At 40.0% G+C, this 17,103-nt stretch overlaps 1 protein-coding gene across 3 annotated transcripts; it reads right to left on the reverse strand.

Moving 5' to 3' along the window:
* Window positions 1-304: 304 nt before the first annotated feature.
* Window positions 305-15,154, reverse strand: LOC136428532 (uncharacterized). 3 transcript variants are annotated; one of them, XM_066418119.1, is made up of 12 exons: window positions 15,081-15,154; window positions 7,005-7,110; window positions 5,802-5,944; window positions 5,481-5,569; window positions 4,645-4,736; window positions 4,252-4,275; window positions 3,862-3,954; window positions 3,241-3,363; window positions 2,855-2,983; window positions 2,081-2,277; window positions 1,408-1,553; window positions 305-792 (listed from the first exon to the last, which is right to left on the reverse strand). In XM_066418119.1, the coding sequence occupies exons 2-12, from the start codon at window positions 7,024-7,026 to the stop codon at window positions 678-680; spliced, it is 1,173 nt and encodes a 390-aa protein (XP_066274216.1). In that variant the 5' UTR covers window positions 7,027-7,110; window positions 15,081-15,154; the 3' UTR covers window positions 305-677. The 3 variants fall into 3 exon arrangements, with proteins under 3 accessions (XP_066274216.1, XP_066274215.1, XP_066274214.1); XM_066418118.1 differs by lacking the exon at window positions 15,081-15,154 and adding an exon at window positions 11,424-13,348 and having other exon boundaries at window positions 2,081-2,253; XM_066418117.1 differs by lacking the exon at window positions 15,081-15,154 and adding an exon at window positions 11,424-13,345.
* Window positions 15,155-17,103: the final 1,949 nt, after the last annotated feature.

The raw sequence follows: 17,103 nt of genomic DNA on the forward strand, positions 1-17,103 counted from the left end.
ACATAGAAATGTAGATGATCTCATCTCAGCAAGGTCTCCAATCACACACACGCCAAACGCTCAACATAAAAGCTCCCGTACAATGAGTTATGTCTATTATAAGATGCATAGATGTGGGGAACTTGACTTGGAACTTAACGAGTTTGCCAGAAGGCAAAAGAGACACACACCATGCCAAACAACAGCTTTCATCTGCGCTGTTTGTGGCAAACACTGCAAGAGTAAAGCTGGACTCGTCGCTCACGGACGAGCCCACCGACGCTGAACTGATCGTCCGGCAGGATGAAAAGGAACTGATGATGATGAGATGTGGGGAAGACGTATACAGAGGTACTTCATAGTTCACACAATGCAACTGACGTCATGTCTACAACACATCAAATATTAGCCAAGGCTTAGCGTTAAAAAGGATCGCACACAAATGTATCACTTTGATCTTTTTCTCTTATTTACATGGTCATGTTGTTGATTTTAGGAATAGCCAATGTCAATAAAAGCAATAAAGACTGAATCCCTTTGTCAATTTTGGTCTTTGTGCGTCCACAAATGAATGCAATACAGATAGTTGTTTATTTATAGTGTATATCTCAAGCGTGGGGCGTTGTCATATTCTGAAGCCAAGTACAAACTCGTCCTGTTCCTTTTGTTTTGTGGTAGAAAAGATTCTGTGGTCTGTGCTATTCCCAGAGACGGAGGAACACCACCAGTACCAAGCAAAAGAAAAGGGCTGGTGTGAGTGGTGCCATTGGTGTGCCGCCTGACCCTGGAACCCGCAACTGCTGCCCGTTACATCTGGAAAGCATGGAGCGAGTGAAGAGTGGTCAAACGTCGTACAGCAAGACTTTATCGATATAATTTTTTTTGGCGACGCCTTAGGGGCGGAACCGTTAGTATAGTATACTGCGATTAAGTTGAAAATATTATAAAGATTCCGTCAATACAGTTTCTATCAAGGGAGTTGGACTAGGGCATTGTTCCCATAATTGTAAACGTAAAAAGTTAAAATTTAAAAAACATAAACATAAAACTAGGCAGAAATAATCATTCAGTAAAGAAAAGGAGAAAATTCACAATAAACTTAAATCGTCACCTCGTTCAATATCATTGCAAATTGGATAATTCATTTATTTATGAATCTTCCCTTCAGTTATAACTGTTTTCCAATGAAGCCATTATTGTTCGTTCAAAATGTTACCTTAGAAGTATGTTTGATATTGAGTCAGTCCGATCCCTACCAAAATTTCCTTAAAAATAGGTCCGTGGCGGTACCATTATCAAGACATGTCACTGATAGTCAGAGACCGTTGCCAATGAGTCTCGTGATCTTCAAAACTTTGCAGATATTGCATATTCATGATGTATTTTTATAAAGTCAAATTAGCAAATGCCAACAACATCCGTACGTACTTATCTTCGCTGCAGCAGTAGCGCCATTCCGTCAAGCCCATTGCCGTGAAAGAGAATGGTGCCTCTTCAATGCCACAGTCACTCGCGCTGTCACATGACCGGTTCACGGCCACCACATATCCCTCCGCATCAACGGTTTGCCTCACCTGCGGAAAAGTAAAACCAGCGCCACATTCGAAATTTTGTAAGCAAATTTACGAGTATCTTAGATAAAGATGATGCAAATATTCAGAAAAATTCGAAAGTCATGGACAAATAGTACTCAACAAGTAGGAAATACACGAATATTCACAAAAAAAGTATCCAAATCCCACACTTAAATGTTGATTTGCTTCCCATTGAGCCTGAACATGTCGTCAAATGTTGTGAAATGCTCTGATTCTCGACTATGCAAATGCACTATGCAAATGAGCAAGACATTCACGTACAACGCAAACTTATATCTTATCCTACTGTGTACTGCAAACAAGGGTCCTTAAATGCCTCTGTCCCTAGTACTGAATAATAAATCCATTGTTCGGCCTCCGTATGAAATAGCTTTCAACAAACAAAAAGATACCAGATACAACACTGGAAAAGGGAAAATAGCCTATAAATTTCATGATATTGACAAATTTAACTTTGGATTTTATCAATTTTTCTATGTGACATAAAAAGAACGGAAACATCATACAATACACCGCTCTCCGGGATTACACATGTTGGCGTTCGCCTGCAGTTCTTGCTCGAGATGACAGGAGTCGTCTTCGGTCACATTCGTACTGCTGCACACGAAGCACTCCAGTGGTGGTGTGGACGGCACCGTTGGTTTGGTGGTCGGTGCTCCTGTGTACGGCGCCGGCGTTCCTGTGTAGGTTGCGGGCGTTGAACCTGTGTACGACACAGACATGTAGTCTATAGTTGACGGCTAAGACGGCCCAGGGTACGGCATGGATTATACTTGAAGGTGGCCGAGGGTCGAGTAGCGACTTGATATTTTATGAAACTGAAGATAATTACTAAGTAGTCAGTGGGAAGATTTTCGGCCTAACATAATTCCACCAGGGCACATAATTCCATCACTCTGAAGAAATACATGTACATCCAACGAGATCTCCAACCCAACGTTCCCAGGTATAATGCCCTCCGGTATATCTAAATTGTACATACCTGGGGGTGCTGCACTAGCTAGAGAGCTCTCAAACCCCCTTTTTTTAAGTGGCGGATGCATGTAACCCGGCGGATTAATGTTAATGGGGGTTAGATACCCGTGCAGTGACTTGAAATGGACTCCATCAGACAACTTCATAAATCGGTATATGTCGCACAGATACTATTTCCCGAGATACTAATCATATCTATTGAAATGGGTCATTTAAAATCCATCACTGGTGGGGTGTTAGGCTTGGTATTGGTCGTAATGTAGTTTCATCTACTATCGTTTTTGCAGAATAGTCCTTATAGTCACCTCCATTGCAGTCCGTTCCTTCAAATCCCGCAGGACAGACACAGAGGCAGGTCGTCTCGTCCAGGTAACCTCCATTGTAACACATCTGTCCTTCACAGCAAGCGTTCGGATCACCAGGGGTGGCAAACGCTAAACATGTGACGTATGGAATACACATACAAATTATGCTCATGACTATTTAATTACTTTTTTTCTTTTGTATCAAACTTTTCGTTCCCGCAAACTGCCCGGCCGGGCCCCGGTTTGGAACTGTTACCGGTGGTACTGACAGGATCAATCAGGTTCATTCATGATCAGGTCCGGAAATGGAACTGAACTGAGCCTAGAATGTTCCGGGCCGTTACCAGTAACAATACGTCTATGAAAATCATATTATCAGCTCTTACCACAATGTCCACACATTTCCCTGCAGTAGTCGTTTACAACAGCAAATCCGTCCATGGTGCAGTATGCTGGACTAGGCCACCCGGGGTTCGCGGAACAGTAGGCATGGCCGTTTTCACACGGCACTGTTGATGAAAAGTCATCAGAAATGAAAAAGATCATAATAAAGTATGATGATTGAAAAAAACGTTATCCTTTTGAAAGGAAACACCACATGAATTATCGTTAAGTCTCAGTTAAGAAATGTATAAGGCATAATGAATGTGTAAGATATAGAAAGTCAATGTCAACGATTTAAATACGTGATCGTACAGTTGTGATAGACATACGTCGTACCACGGGTATATACGACACCAAATTGATGACATTCTTTGAACTGTCGTCGATGTGTCGTTAAAAGGCAAGTTCTAAGCATATCTTAGATTCTTACCGATGATTGTTCTTGTCATAGTCTTGCTTAAAATTGTACGAAGTAGATCTATGTGACTGCATCTTAACCGCGGCGTTTTGTTTATTTTTGGCGGCGCCTCAGGGGCACAGTTGTTTCTAACAAGTGTAGTCCTTTGACCATGCACCACATTTAGAAATTTGACCATGCTAGGACCGGGTTGGAATGTTTATACCTGAACAGTCGGGGCTGTCCCAGCCGTCTTTACAGGTGCACGTGCATGTGGTCGTATCAAGTACTCCACAGTTCTTGCACTGAAGTGGACAATCTGGAAAAAGAACCTTCGACATAATTACTCAGCACAATATAACACGTGATACTTTTACCGTATTCTCATATTGTAAGAATACTTCGTATCTCAGTCAAGCAATTTTTTCTTGCAATATCACAGTCTACGATGCATGTATTCTATCTATGATGTCTATATATTTCGTGCCATCTACATAAATACATTCCAAGCTCAAAGTGTCATATCCGATGGGCAATTTGTGAACGGCGTTCTATCACATGATTTGTAGCTATAGCCTAGGTTAAAAACGGTTACTATGCTACTATAGACGCTTACCGCAGTTTTGGGCAGGACAGTCAACTGTATACAAACAAAGAAAATGTGTGTTATTTATACTGGGTTTAAGACGTCTGAGACATTTGATCAAAGAATGCATATTTGCCTCATAAAAAATATTACTAAAGATGTCTAGTCAATGCCATTCTATGCTTTGTGTGGTATTTCATGAATTATAGAAATGCTTGTTTATGTATTTCATGCTTTGTGTGGTACATTTATTTCACAAATATAGAAATGCTTGTGTTGTTCTGACAGACACAAACCCATTATTGAGCTTTTATGACATCCTGCTCTCACTGTTACATTTCGAAATTGCAGTTCTCTACTGATACGTGTTGTGGCGCAGCTGATATGCTTGTGTTCTTTATTTCAGACACCCTGAACACTCACCGCACAGTCCCTCGTCGCACCATCCCTCCGTGTTGGCGCACTGTGAGCAGGCAGGGCCCTCCAGGTACGGACGGGTGTTGGCCAGGTTACCTCTGAAGTAACGACGACAATCCAAGCAATATTAGGGCACGAAAATTGGATTTTAAAAGTCAATTTATTCAGTCATTTCTATAAATGATTAGTTCAAAGAACGCTATCACAATGTATAGCGACGTCCATGATGCAAAAATATGACTTCGTTGTAATGTGAGAACTCACTGAAAATCGTCGCCGGAGTTTTTGTAGGCTCGCGAAACTAAGGAGATCATCGTATGGCATGTTTTTGCACAATTTTAAAATGGTCAAAGTGTGAAGTTATTACACAAATGTGCTAGACAGTGTTATCAAATGTCACTACAATAGATATTTCAGCATTTTTAACATTTTCATTGTTTGGTCCCTATTATTGCTTTGGTTGCCTTTAAGGCCAGATTTTTACCGCGAGAGCATCAATGCGGAACTACAAGGACACGGCTAAAGCCTCTGTCACATAATGTTACATCCGTGATATATATATTTTTTTAAATTTTTAGTTCAATCATCATTGTGAATTTCTCCTTAAGTTCGTCCAAGTTGTTCGGTCGATGAATTTTCCTGCCTGCGGGACTAACGTTGAACCCGGGTCAAGCCAACCTTTCCATCCTGCAAGTCTCTGGTTACACCATCTGCCGCCTCACAACCTGTCACTATACAATGTTCCAATAACTACGGGCACACACCAACACCAACAAATGCACAGACCACAAACAATACCTCTGTTTGTACGGAGGTAACAAAGGGATGTATAGGAAGCTTACTGTGGTCCGTAGTTGCACACCACGGCGGCATTCCCGTTGGGACAATGGTAGTACGAGCATCCCACATCAGTCGTACTGGACCACACCACCTACAGGACAAAAGACAGCATCAGAACGTAAAGTATCGCTGTACACTGTTAACAGTCTATGTGACACGCCTGGATCGTGTTATGCATATAAACTTGGCATACCTCCGCAAAAGTATATCTTATGTATTTACATCTATTATTACCGGGAGAAGTGAATAATTTTCATAACACTGAGAATGATTCCTGAAAAAAGGTACTCATTTGTGACTTGCATGTTTTCTGATGCCCTCACCTGGGTGTAATGTGTGCACATTCCGCCAGGTGGTGGCTCACACCTGGTCTCCTCCCAGTTGTAGAAGTCGATTTCGTCGTACCAGCTCTGAATCACGTCGGTGAAGTTGATTTTGTGCATGGAACTAAGCCAGATGTTTTGCCCTAAACAAGCAAACATAAGGGGGGAAATAATTCAAACAGAAAATCCTTTGTGTGTCCTTCTTGTGATGAAATGGCCTACTTAGGGGCTGTTGTGTGCAGTTGTTCTTCCGTAAAGGTAGACAAACTATTTTCTTTTGTATTTTTCTTTGAATGTTTCTTTTCCCCGTGCGTCTCTTTATGGCAAGTCAAAGATTGATTTATCACGTAATAACTTAATAATTGCTCACAAAAATTTAGCTACTACGATTGTCCCTAATAGCCTAGTTTTCCTTCTGTGAAGAAATGAAAGGTCTTTGCTCAGTGATCCCTCGAAATCTGTTCCAAAACACAGAATAATCCGAAGGAGAAAACTTTCGACTATACAAGTAAGCTCGGAATTATGTCATACCTTTCACCACAGTGTAAAAACAATGTCATAACAACAGGAATCGCACCGTTGCTTCAACGTCCGGTGTTCTAATCCTACCCATTATGTTTATCGTCTGAAAGCCAACTGTAGGCCTCACCATGGGAATCTGGTAGAGCTAGATACCTACAGTGAGTGGTTGGGCGGGGGACTACCGTGTAATGGCGCGGTCGCGTTGCCAGTGGAGGTGGAATGTGCTCTTGAGCAGTGTATACACCAATCCGTCAAAACTCACCACTTCGGCAATAAGACCGCCTTTCTTCTAAACGTAGCGATTACTGAGCAACCGCACAGCGACCAAAATTGGATTTGTGTGACCCTTCATTTCGTAGTTGGAAAATAATGCAAGATGTAAAAGTATGATTTAAAAAGAGAATAAAACACACAAAACGTAAAAACAAACTCGTTATTTATCTTTGAAATTCGTTGAGCGATTTGTCAGATCTATGGTACATGGTCGATTAGTGGTCGCAGTGCGGTCGCAGAGCGGGCGCAATGCGGTCGCAATGCGGTCGCAATGCGATCGCAGCCGCTAGTGGAAAGGGGGTGTATCGATAGCAACACTACAAATTAAGCAGGATGAAACACGGGGTAGTAGAGATAGTAATAATGATTTTGAAAAAAAAAGGAGGATAGGGATGGACCGATACCTACCTACGGAAGTGCCGAAAGTCATGTTGGGGCGCTCGGGAAAGCCGTGCTCGATGGAACAATTCAGCGCCCACTCGTGAGCCTGGTCTGCCAAATCATCATTCCATACCTACGGGGAAACATGTTCAAGAAAAACAAGGGTGCCATTAGAAGGCAAAGAATGTACGTATCGTACGTACGATTTATGTACTATCTACTTAACGGACTTTCAGAGTGTTTTCATAGATCATAACTCTATAAGGCTATGGTGTAGTTGTAAGTTTTTGTTGTTGCATTTGTTGATACATGTTTATACTGTATGTTTATTGATTTGTTTCATGTTTCATTGTTTGATCGACATGTGTCAATAAACCATATCGTTACATGTGTACGTGAAAGGGGGAGGAGTCAAAGTTGAAGAGAGGGGGATTATGATAAGTCAAGCCTAATGACGGCAAAGTCCACCACGCATGATAATTAAATCAACATCAAACGACCAATCATCATTAAGGAAATTAATGAGGTGCTACGCTACGGGACACTGCGACGTTGTCAGCTGTTGTTTTGTTCCCACTATCCAAGGAAAATAATCCCTTAATGACTACCATATCGTTATTCTATAGCGGTGCCACCGGAAATCGTTATAAATGTGTTAAAGCCGGTGTTATATTCGATTCTGTGGTCTAATCATTCTCAGTTAAAAACTGGTTTGCTGTTATCAAGCAGAAAAGTAAGAGTGTAGGGATAGGAAAATTATAAACTCAGCAGAGTTGAGCGTTTGCAAATGAAAAAAATGTTTTTTTTAATCAAAAGTATATTTTTTCTGTATATAACGTACCTAACTTAAACGACGGGAGGGACACAATATTAATGTTCAAAACATACACATATTTTGGTGTTCCAAATCGGAATTCTACATCAACATTTTTTATCACACAGTTTTATCACATTTATCAGTTTATCTCTCCCTCCGGTCTTTCCAATATCCGCTACGGTATCTAGATATACTGGAATTGCTAACAGTATGATGTTGTTTTACTCAATCAAATCTAACTTATAGATTTCTCAGTTAACGATTTTCGAACTTTAGCTTCGTGTTAAGACTATGCCATTTGTGAATTTAGATACTACAATTCCGTACTAAAATACATGCTTGCAATTCGTTTTGTACAAGTACCTAAGAAAAGTTTTTATCCTTATTTAGTGATACTAATCATATGTCTTAATGATATTTGAGAAGGAAATTTGTGCCAATACATCCAATCTTTTAATGATTATTATCACAGTAATGAACTGATATAAAAGATAACACAACACTGTTCAATGTGTTCAAGAGGATTAAATCCCGGACCCATCACAGACATATCAAACACATCTATCCCCATTTTAATTCAATTAAGTGTGAGCCAATGGAAAGAAAAGCCCTCGCTACCGGGAGCTTTTCGCTTAGACCGTTATCTTCTATCCACTGAACATACTCTGAATCGCCACCGCGCAATGGACAGTAGCAGTTCCCATGGTGTTGTTTCACCATAGGAACGATCTAAACATGAAAACATATTAGTGAAATTTATATACGACGATTACGAGTTGGTGACTTTATCATATACAATCCTTGCTTTTGTTTCAATTACATCTCGAGCTCATGTACTAGTATTGACTGGTTCTGCTAGTTCATTCTAGCGAGGCTGAAGAAGAGTGATGGATGTCACTCGAAACGTCCGAAAGTAAATCTCCGAATCTTATCCATTTGTAGAGATTGAATTATGTTTAGGTATTGTTTACCTGGATGTCTAGCCTAAATCAGGCTATGGGCTAATCCAGCCACTGTTCTTTGTAACTGTTATAGCCATTAAAAGCTAAATGTTACTTCGTACAATCAGAATAAACTACGTGAACCAGAATATATGAGTTGGTTACTTCTTTACGCTTTGTTCTTCACATGCCAAATATCCTACTTACAACGTCCTGTCATGAAAACAAATGCTTTTTCAAATTAGAAGATTTTGGATAATATAATCACTATAAAATTATCATCACATTAGCACCGCGTGCATAGCTCTCGCATGTATATTCTAGTCCTATTAAAGATTTTGGACGACATTGGACGTAGCAGCTGCATTATTTAACTATGGCACTCACAGCAATAGAAACATGCTATCCAGTCACAATTTTTCATCGGCAAGCTACGCGATGAAACCTGTCCCAAACTGAGTTACCGATTATAGTCTCGTGTACATTATATGATACCTTTAGAGGTAATGAAATATAAAGTAGTATAAAATACCGTTACTATCTCGATTTATATGAAATATCAACCGAGATAGTAATCTTAACGTCACAGAGCCGTTTTGGGTGATAGACAGGGTTGTATGTTACTAGTATCTGTTTGCCAACAAAATATACATTCTGACACAAGCTTAACATGAACAAAGTGCAAAGTTTGACACTCATATGTATTTGCCCAGACATGTTGGAACAGTTTGAATGTCGGGACCTCTAGATCACAGTTATCGGTCAATGGCGCGTCTAGTACCGGGACTTGCTGACTGGTACGGCCGGGGTTTGTGATTACGTGGCCCCGGGGAACTCAAGTGTTCGTTGTGGTTACCATTGCAGGAAAAATCAACACTATAGATATTCGATGGGGGGAGGGTTATGTGTGCAGTTAGTCATTACCTTCGCCATGACGGTTATGTTTCAGGAACTACATACTCATTGCATCATTTTTAATGTAGCTTGGTGATATAGCTTATGCAAGACATGACCTCATGTGCATGATTAATGAGAGAATTGTATAGAAAAATAGTGGTAATGGATGGAATATCAATACTAGCACGTAGGTTAGAAAATGGTGAATGTCACCAGAAATGAATCATGTAAAGTTGGACATTATTTGCATATCTAATGAGAAAAAAATGCTACTAGCTTCCTGAAGAACAAAACTTTGCTATTTGCAACGAATGTAATTAGGAAAGAGCAGACGATGAATTTATGCTAATAACACACTGCTTTGCATACTTAATAAGCAACGGTTGAATGACGTCATTGGTAGATGATACTGATTTCATATTCGTGACACATGCAACTCATGTTGAAGTGAGCATTTTCAAGTCATAAATTATGCAGATTAGGTGATTTCCATAGTTACTGAAATTGCTTGGAAAAGGTATGGGGTCGTCGAACACTTTAATGCATACGGATGCGTAGTGGCTGTATTTCAATCAGTTGAGTTGGGTGAACTGATTTATTAAAATATCATAGAACATTTGTGCATTCATGGCGACCGCACGTTTTACTAACCACTCCTGCATTGTGAATTACACCCTTTCTTTTTTCTTCAGTTTTGTAATTTTTGTCTCAGTGACTAATTTTGTTTCGTCTTTGACGACAAAAGCATTTCTGTCACGTTCAATCACGTAGTCGCATTGAATTGGACCCGTCAAAACACTACCGAATACGTGATCAACGTGTTGTCTTCATACATTTCCTCTAATAAAAGGGATTCAAAAGAAGGTATACACAACCCTTAGCTGGATAATCAAAGTCGTACGCGTGATTAACAAGGGACAAACACTCGTGTTGGTAGAAAAAAAGTATAACAGCAACGTGACGAACAATAAAACATCTTGCCACAACTTCACATTCACGTGCTTATACATGTGCCTATTATATACATGACGTTTGGCTCTGGTGCTTAGTCAGCAGTGAACGTGTGAACGTGTATAAACCTGGTGGACAACCACCTGGCGCAGGCAACCACCTCCAGTCACAAGCCACATTAAAATAGTCCTGTCTGTTTTTACATACATGCAGTTACTTTTACCCCACCCTGTCCTTAGCAACCACCTGTCCTCCGCAACTATTTTTCATCCGTCCCTTGAGAGGTTGTTCAATCTAGGTTTGACGGTATATATGAAGTGCTCTCCCAGCCTAGGTGTATATCAAACCATTTTTTTAAAGTAATCAAACATAATATCAAATGTAGAAAATGCTTAATTTTCACGTTATAGAAATATGCCCGAGCGATGTCACCCGATGGATATATGGATACAGTTCTTACCAGTAGCTGCTGCATTCTTATACAAACCCTACGCCGGCCGCTTGTATGAACAAATACGTTTGTAGGCTTAGGACTGATCCGCGCTTTCGCCAGTACCTCTAATAAGTCCCGCCGCCTTATTTCTAAGCCAACGTAAGTCCCCCAGATTAAATGACCACAATACGCGGCTTTGGTCAGAAAAGCTTCGACAAAGGTTTTAAACCAATTGCCTTAAGAATTTACAGAAGCCGTCAAGAAATGAATTCAACACTAATTCCAACTTTGAAAAATCTCGTCTTCCACACGTTCAACTAACTTGTGGACGTCATGCTACATTTCACAATTTTTTCCCTTTTAAGTATAGAATTTTTTGGGGTTCTTCCAATGATACTTGCACTTACCAGTGGAAGCATGTTTGCCGGCGACGGCGGTGCGTTTCTTCGGAGAAAGTTGTGATGTCTTAAGATTTCTTCAGCCTCCTTAGCGGTCACATTCGTTGCAGCGTCCGCCAAGCCCAGCCCGAGAACACACACGCATACAAAAACTAACACAGCCTTCATCTTTTCACCACAAAAATATACAAACTTGCTAACGTTAACGTTTTTCAAGTAATTTAGATGATACGAAGGCTAGAAGTGACTTTTCTTAAAGATTTGGGATGCAGTTTCTTACGACGTTGCCACACCAAATAGGCTGACAAACCAACCAACCACCGGCTGATACGTGAGTGGTCTGTTTGGCGTTGTTTGACAAAGTGTTGTGCCAAACTTTTGTAATTATGAAGTGTCCCGACATGTCAAAGTACGTAAGCTCTATTTGCCGAACAAACAAAGAAATTCTTGACAGAGATGGTCGTTACTAATGTCACCGGTACCCTGTCGAGTTCGGCACATTACACCTAAGACAGAATCATCGAATATCTATAGAGTATCAATGTGTACGGTTCATGAATGTAAACCTGCACCGTTCAAAAACAAGTGATTCCACACATTGTATCACGTTTAGAAATGCATTTTCATTTTTTTTGGCACTTGTAAAATGAAATAAAGTAGCTAGATTCTTATTTTTGAACTCATGTACTCAAGAATTGGAAAACAGGTTTTCAGGCCACTGCTATTATATTCATGTATAGTATATACTTGTAAGCTTAGTGATTTAAATCAGCAGTTACAAGTCAATATTTGTTTTCCAATGGGAATGTCCCTGTACTTCCACTGGTAGCAGCCTCACAGTTGAGCTCCTGGTTCCAATTAGTTGCTAACTGTGATTCCCCAGTTCAAATTCGGGCCAGGACACCTCGGTTGGGGCTGCACCCGTCTTTCGGAAGGGAAGTAAAATGGGGTTCTCGTGTTCAATGTGGTGTCTCGAGCACGTTTAAGGGGAAGGGCTAGCAACCCCTCCCTGTAAAAATATACCCTGCTACTGAAACAGCAAGGAAACTTCCTGCCATGTGCCACTGGGCACTACAAGGGTCTGAACTCTGAACGAACCAACGTCCTTGGCATTATATCTGTTTGTGAATAAAGAGCAATAAAATGATAACTCCCGTCTATTGTTATGGACAGCTCCATAGCTATTCTGTGATCCAGAGTATGCTACAGTGCTGTTTCAAGTGTTCGGGGACTTGAATAGGTTCCAAAATGTTTTAAACTCTCATCTATGCAATAAAATACTTTCAACGATACAAGGGAATGCAAATGGCTGAAGGTGCGAACTGGCCAAGTCACGGGCCAATGAACTGAATAATGATTGGCAAAATGGTAATTGATTCTGAATTAATAAACAATTTTATCAAGTTTTTCTATCTTTTGCTGTCATTAAGAAATACATCTGACGAACAATAAATGAACCCCATTGTTTGCTTTTTCAGACAGGAACAGTTACATATACATATTTAATGGACCCTATGTACATTTACGGCCGTGCATTTTATTATGTCCCCGTAAATAGGCCTAGCTGCAATGGAATCGTCCGTGTTGTTGTGAATTTCTTTATTAAATCATGCACAGTAACAGCAAACGGTAGTGACAGTGAGGTACAATTTGTTTCGGCTCGAATAGCAAAATGCGGCTTGGATACGGCATTGTTATGACAGCTTTGCATATCATGGCATCTTGATTCCATGTCATTTACTTCGATCGATGGAGAGTCATTCAAAAACAGAAGCCATGTACTTGTTTATATTAGAATTCTGATGCTAAACCAATTCATTATCTTTGAAAAACAGTCGATTTGTATGGAATGGCAAACGCATAGTTGCTCGCGCTACATTTGTAAATTCATATTGGTTGGTTGGTTGGTTGGTTGGTTGGTTGGTTGGTTGGTTGATTGGTTGGTTGGTAGGTTGGTTGGTTGGTTGGTTGGTTGGTTGGTTGATTGGTTGGTAGGTTGGTAGGTTGGTTGGTTGGTTGATTGGTTGGTAGGTTGGTTGGTTGGTTGGTTGGTTGGTTGGTTGGTTGGTTGGTTGGTTGGTTGGTTGGTAGGTTGGTTGCTTGGTTGGTTGGCTGGTTGGTTGGTTGGTTGGTTGGTTGGTTGGTTGGTTGGTTGGTTGGTTGGTTGGTTGGTTGCAAATTGCAGAGAGGACAGAAGAGACACGGGAACTATTATAGGTTTGGATACCAAGGTACGATTGATTCTCTGCTTGCTTGCTTTGTTATTTTAAATCTAGACCCAGGACTTAACTTGAATTATTCATGATGGATAGTGGACAATTATGGATTTATGCCTCTTTCTATTCTAAACCAACCAACCAACCAACCAACTAACCAACCAACCAACCAACCAACCCACCCACCCACCCACCAACCAACCAACCAACCAACCCACCAACCAACCAACCCACCAACCAACCACAAAAACGCGATGGTTTAAACATTTCATAAAAACATGACTGATGATATTCTTTGAGAGAACAGACTAGAATTGTTGATCGAGATAAACCCAGGGACTATAAGTTCAACGCACCTAACAGGTTGTGACATGTCGCTCGCGCCATGAGAATGGCAACCAAAGTTCTTGCGCATTTCAATAGTTTGGTCGATCAGTAGATCATTAGTATTTTAACACCCGTGCAAATATCCCTTTCACCAAAGATCAGAAGTGTTTGGGTGTGTCTGTTTGCATTCATAAGCCACTGTTTTATGACATGCCGATTTGAACACGCAAGGAAATATCTCTGGCATTGGCAATGGTCCCCTATCCAATGATTTCAATATATTGTCACATTTCATCACTGAAGCTTCACTTTGTTCCATCTAAAGTTGTCAGGACAGGGGACTACGGCATTGTAGAGTATAGGTGAAGACTCGAAACACTGTGGTTTTGAAAAGAGGTACAGAAATTATATTCGGCAATAACTTTTAGACAGAATATAACAAAATGAGCACTAAAGTTTCGTTGTTCACAATGTTAGCATTGCTGAATTGCCTTCGTTATGAAAAAGACCTCAAATTGTTCGATAAAGAGTAATCTATAAAACATTGCTAACATTGTTATTGAAATAACCATAGCAACACGGTTATTTGTTTCGCTCAAAATATGTCATTATAGATTAAAGTGCATTGATTTATATCCCAAAGTTGACACTGGAATGTACATTTACTAAGCCCAATAGTTTTGTGTACGTAAGCATTACATGTAAAGCCCGTATGAAGAGAACGCCCTAGTCACATGGCATGTCTGTTACAACTCGTTAACACTCGTGACCCTTCTTGATACGTACATATTTTGTGCATACGACATTATTTGCTAACACATACATCATCTTGTCAAACGAACTTGGCATATTTCTATTTCACAACAACGAAATTAACAACAAAATAATGAGACAGTTCATGCACGAACTTCAATCATCTCAATGTTCACATTGTCGGGAAAACTTGGTTTCATGACAATTTGCAAGTTTGTAGAAAGCCTAAATAGAACAAACGTTGAAAGCCGGCAAGACATTGATGATCTAATGTTGAACTGTCTAGAAGCATAATATGACAATCTATATCCCCTGCATATCCAATATCAAGTAAGATGATATTATATGATATTATAAAGTGTTACGGTACCTTATTTTGTTTCTCTGTATCATAAGCGTCGATTTAGTTCCCGCTATGAAAAAATTTCCCCTGCACAGGCTTTACGTGAAGAATTTCAAAGTAAATATGACACATATTCAGGACTGTTATACATCAAAGTATTTGCAGGTTAAGTTGTCTGGTCAGGAATGCGTTTCATCAGTCCCGAAAATCTGCCTTTCATAATATTTATCACATCGGTAAATCGAACGTCAGCGCTGGTAGGCTGATAAGATAGCGAAGGAATGATATTTGTTTAAATTGTTCATTTGTCTTGGAGGTCACGAAGGGCAGTGTTGTTATGTTGCCATGGAGACGAGGTCGACATTTTGTCCCAACATGTCATCGCGTGCGTACATGTCAAGGTGGTCATGAATACGACGTGCGTTCAAACAGTTCGCGGCCTCACCAAGATACAAGAAGCACAACTCAAATTTAGGTGTATAATTATTATTAATATACACCACAACTAAAATCACTACGATTAATGCTACCAAATGTTATATTGAATCTTGTGTGTATATGCAGAAAGCTATTTTATATTGTAACACCTTATAATGATTGTATATTCATGTATTTTATTAATGTGGCTCTCCTAACATGGAGGAATAAAGAAAGGAAAGAGAGAGGAAATGAATTAATGATTGTACATTTACAAGCTGAGTCCAGTATACAGGTCATGTTGATAAAGCAGAAGTGCGACATAAATGGTGATGTGGAAATGTGATATCTTACTAGTGTCAGCCTTTATACTTCATGAGACTTATAATCAAGCCATACTGATTTGATTACATGAATGACATTCTATGAGCACCTCAAAAACTGATGAAAGAAAAAAACAAGTTGGGCCCAGAAAAAGTTGCATTCATTATGAAATCTAAGCCTCCATGAAGGTTAAACAAATGACTGATCAAAAAGAACACGGCACACTAGTACCAAACAATAGATTCTTGATCTTTGTAATAATGTTATTTATATCATCTTCTCTGACTTTGGAAGTGTTCTTCGACATTATTATCCGTTTTTCCTTTTGCAATTTACGGCGTATATTTACTCATTTTACAGCTTCGTTGTACCATGTACAGCATGCGCCAAAAATAGTTACTCGAGCAACTGGATAAAATTTCAGACAGCATCCGCTATCTTTTGTGAGTGACTAAGGAAACTGGCAGAACTAGGTTTTATACCAAAACTCGGAGTTTTATCCAGTTGCTTGAGAAACTTTTTTTTGGCGTATCTTACTACCTGGACGTCTAACCTTCATCAACGATTTACAGCATGGTTGCATTTTAGGGGAGGGGGGCGGACGAAAAGTGATGCGCGCACTGACGCCATCCATATAATCAATTTGGTGTGGCCTTATCTGGGAAAGACCACGAAGTTTTGGACCGCACCTCGTATGTAAACCGTACATATCAGCTCCAATATTAGGTCTCTAAACTCTCGCGTGATACGCAGGTTACGTTTATTATGTCTGTTGCCGTATAAACAGTGATAACAGCGTTATCTGTTGCGGTAGGTAACAACATTGGAATCGCGAAGATTAGATTTCAAAACTTCTTACATCAGTCCGCAGTCTTATCGGAGTTTATTACGATTTTAATGAACACATGTGGCATTACGCCGGCCTATCATTTTGTGAAATAAGGTTCATCACTCGTGTCTTTTGGCTTATGAACTGTTCATTAAGATCATGTCATGTCATGTCATGTCATGCCAGACACCCCTGTTGAATCGGTTATCGATGAGTGTCACTCCTGTGCAAAGATTGTAACTAGTATTGGTGCGATTGCATCAGCAACAAGATAAGACAGTATCTTATGTCTCAATTCTGTGTCAAGGTAACATACGACAGAGCCAATTGCAAGTCACCGAGAGGGTTTTGAAATAGTTCGAACAATTTTGAATAAAATGATTTTTCAGTCACTATAGTTCTAAACTGTTCAAACTGTTCTAAACTGTTCTACCCTCCGACGCGAAACCTTACAAACAAATTATCGATAATGCGGTTAAC

This window comes from Branchiostoma lanceolatum, chromosome 2 (genome assembly GCF_035083965.1).
Source record: "Branchiostoma lanceolatum isolate klBraLanc5 chromosome 2, klBraLanc5.hap2, whole genome shotgun sequence".
Classification (NCBI taxonomy): Eukaryota; Metazoa; Chordata; class Leptocardii; order Amphioxiformes; family Branchiostomatidae; genus Branchiostoma; species Branchiostoma lanceolatum.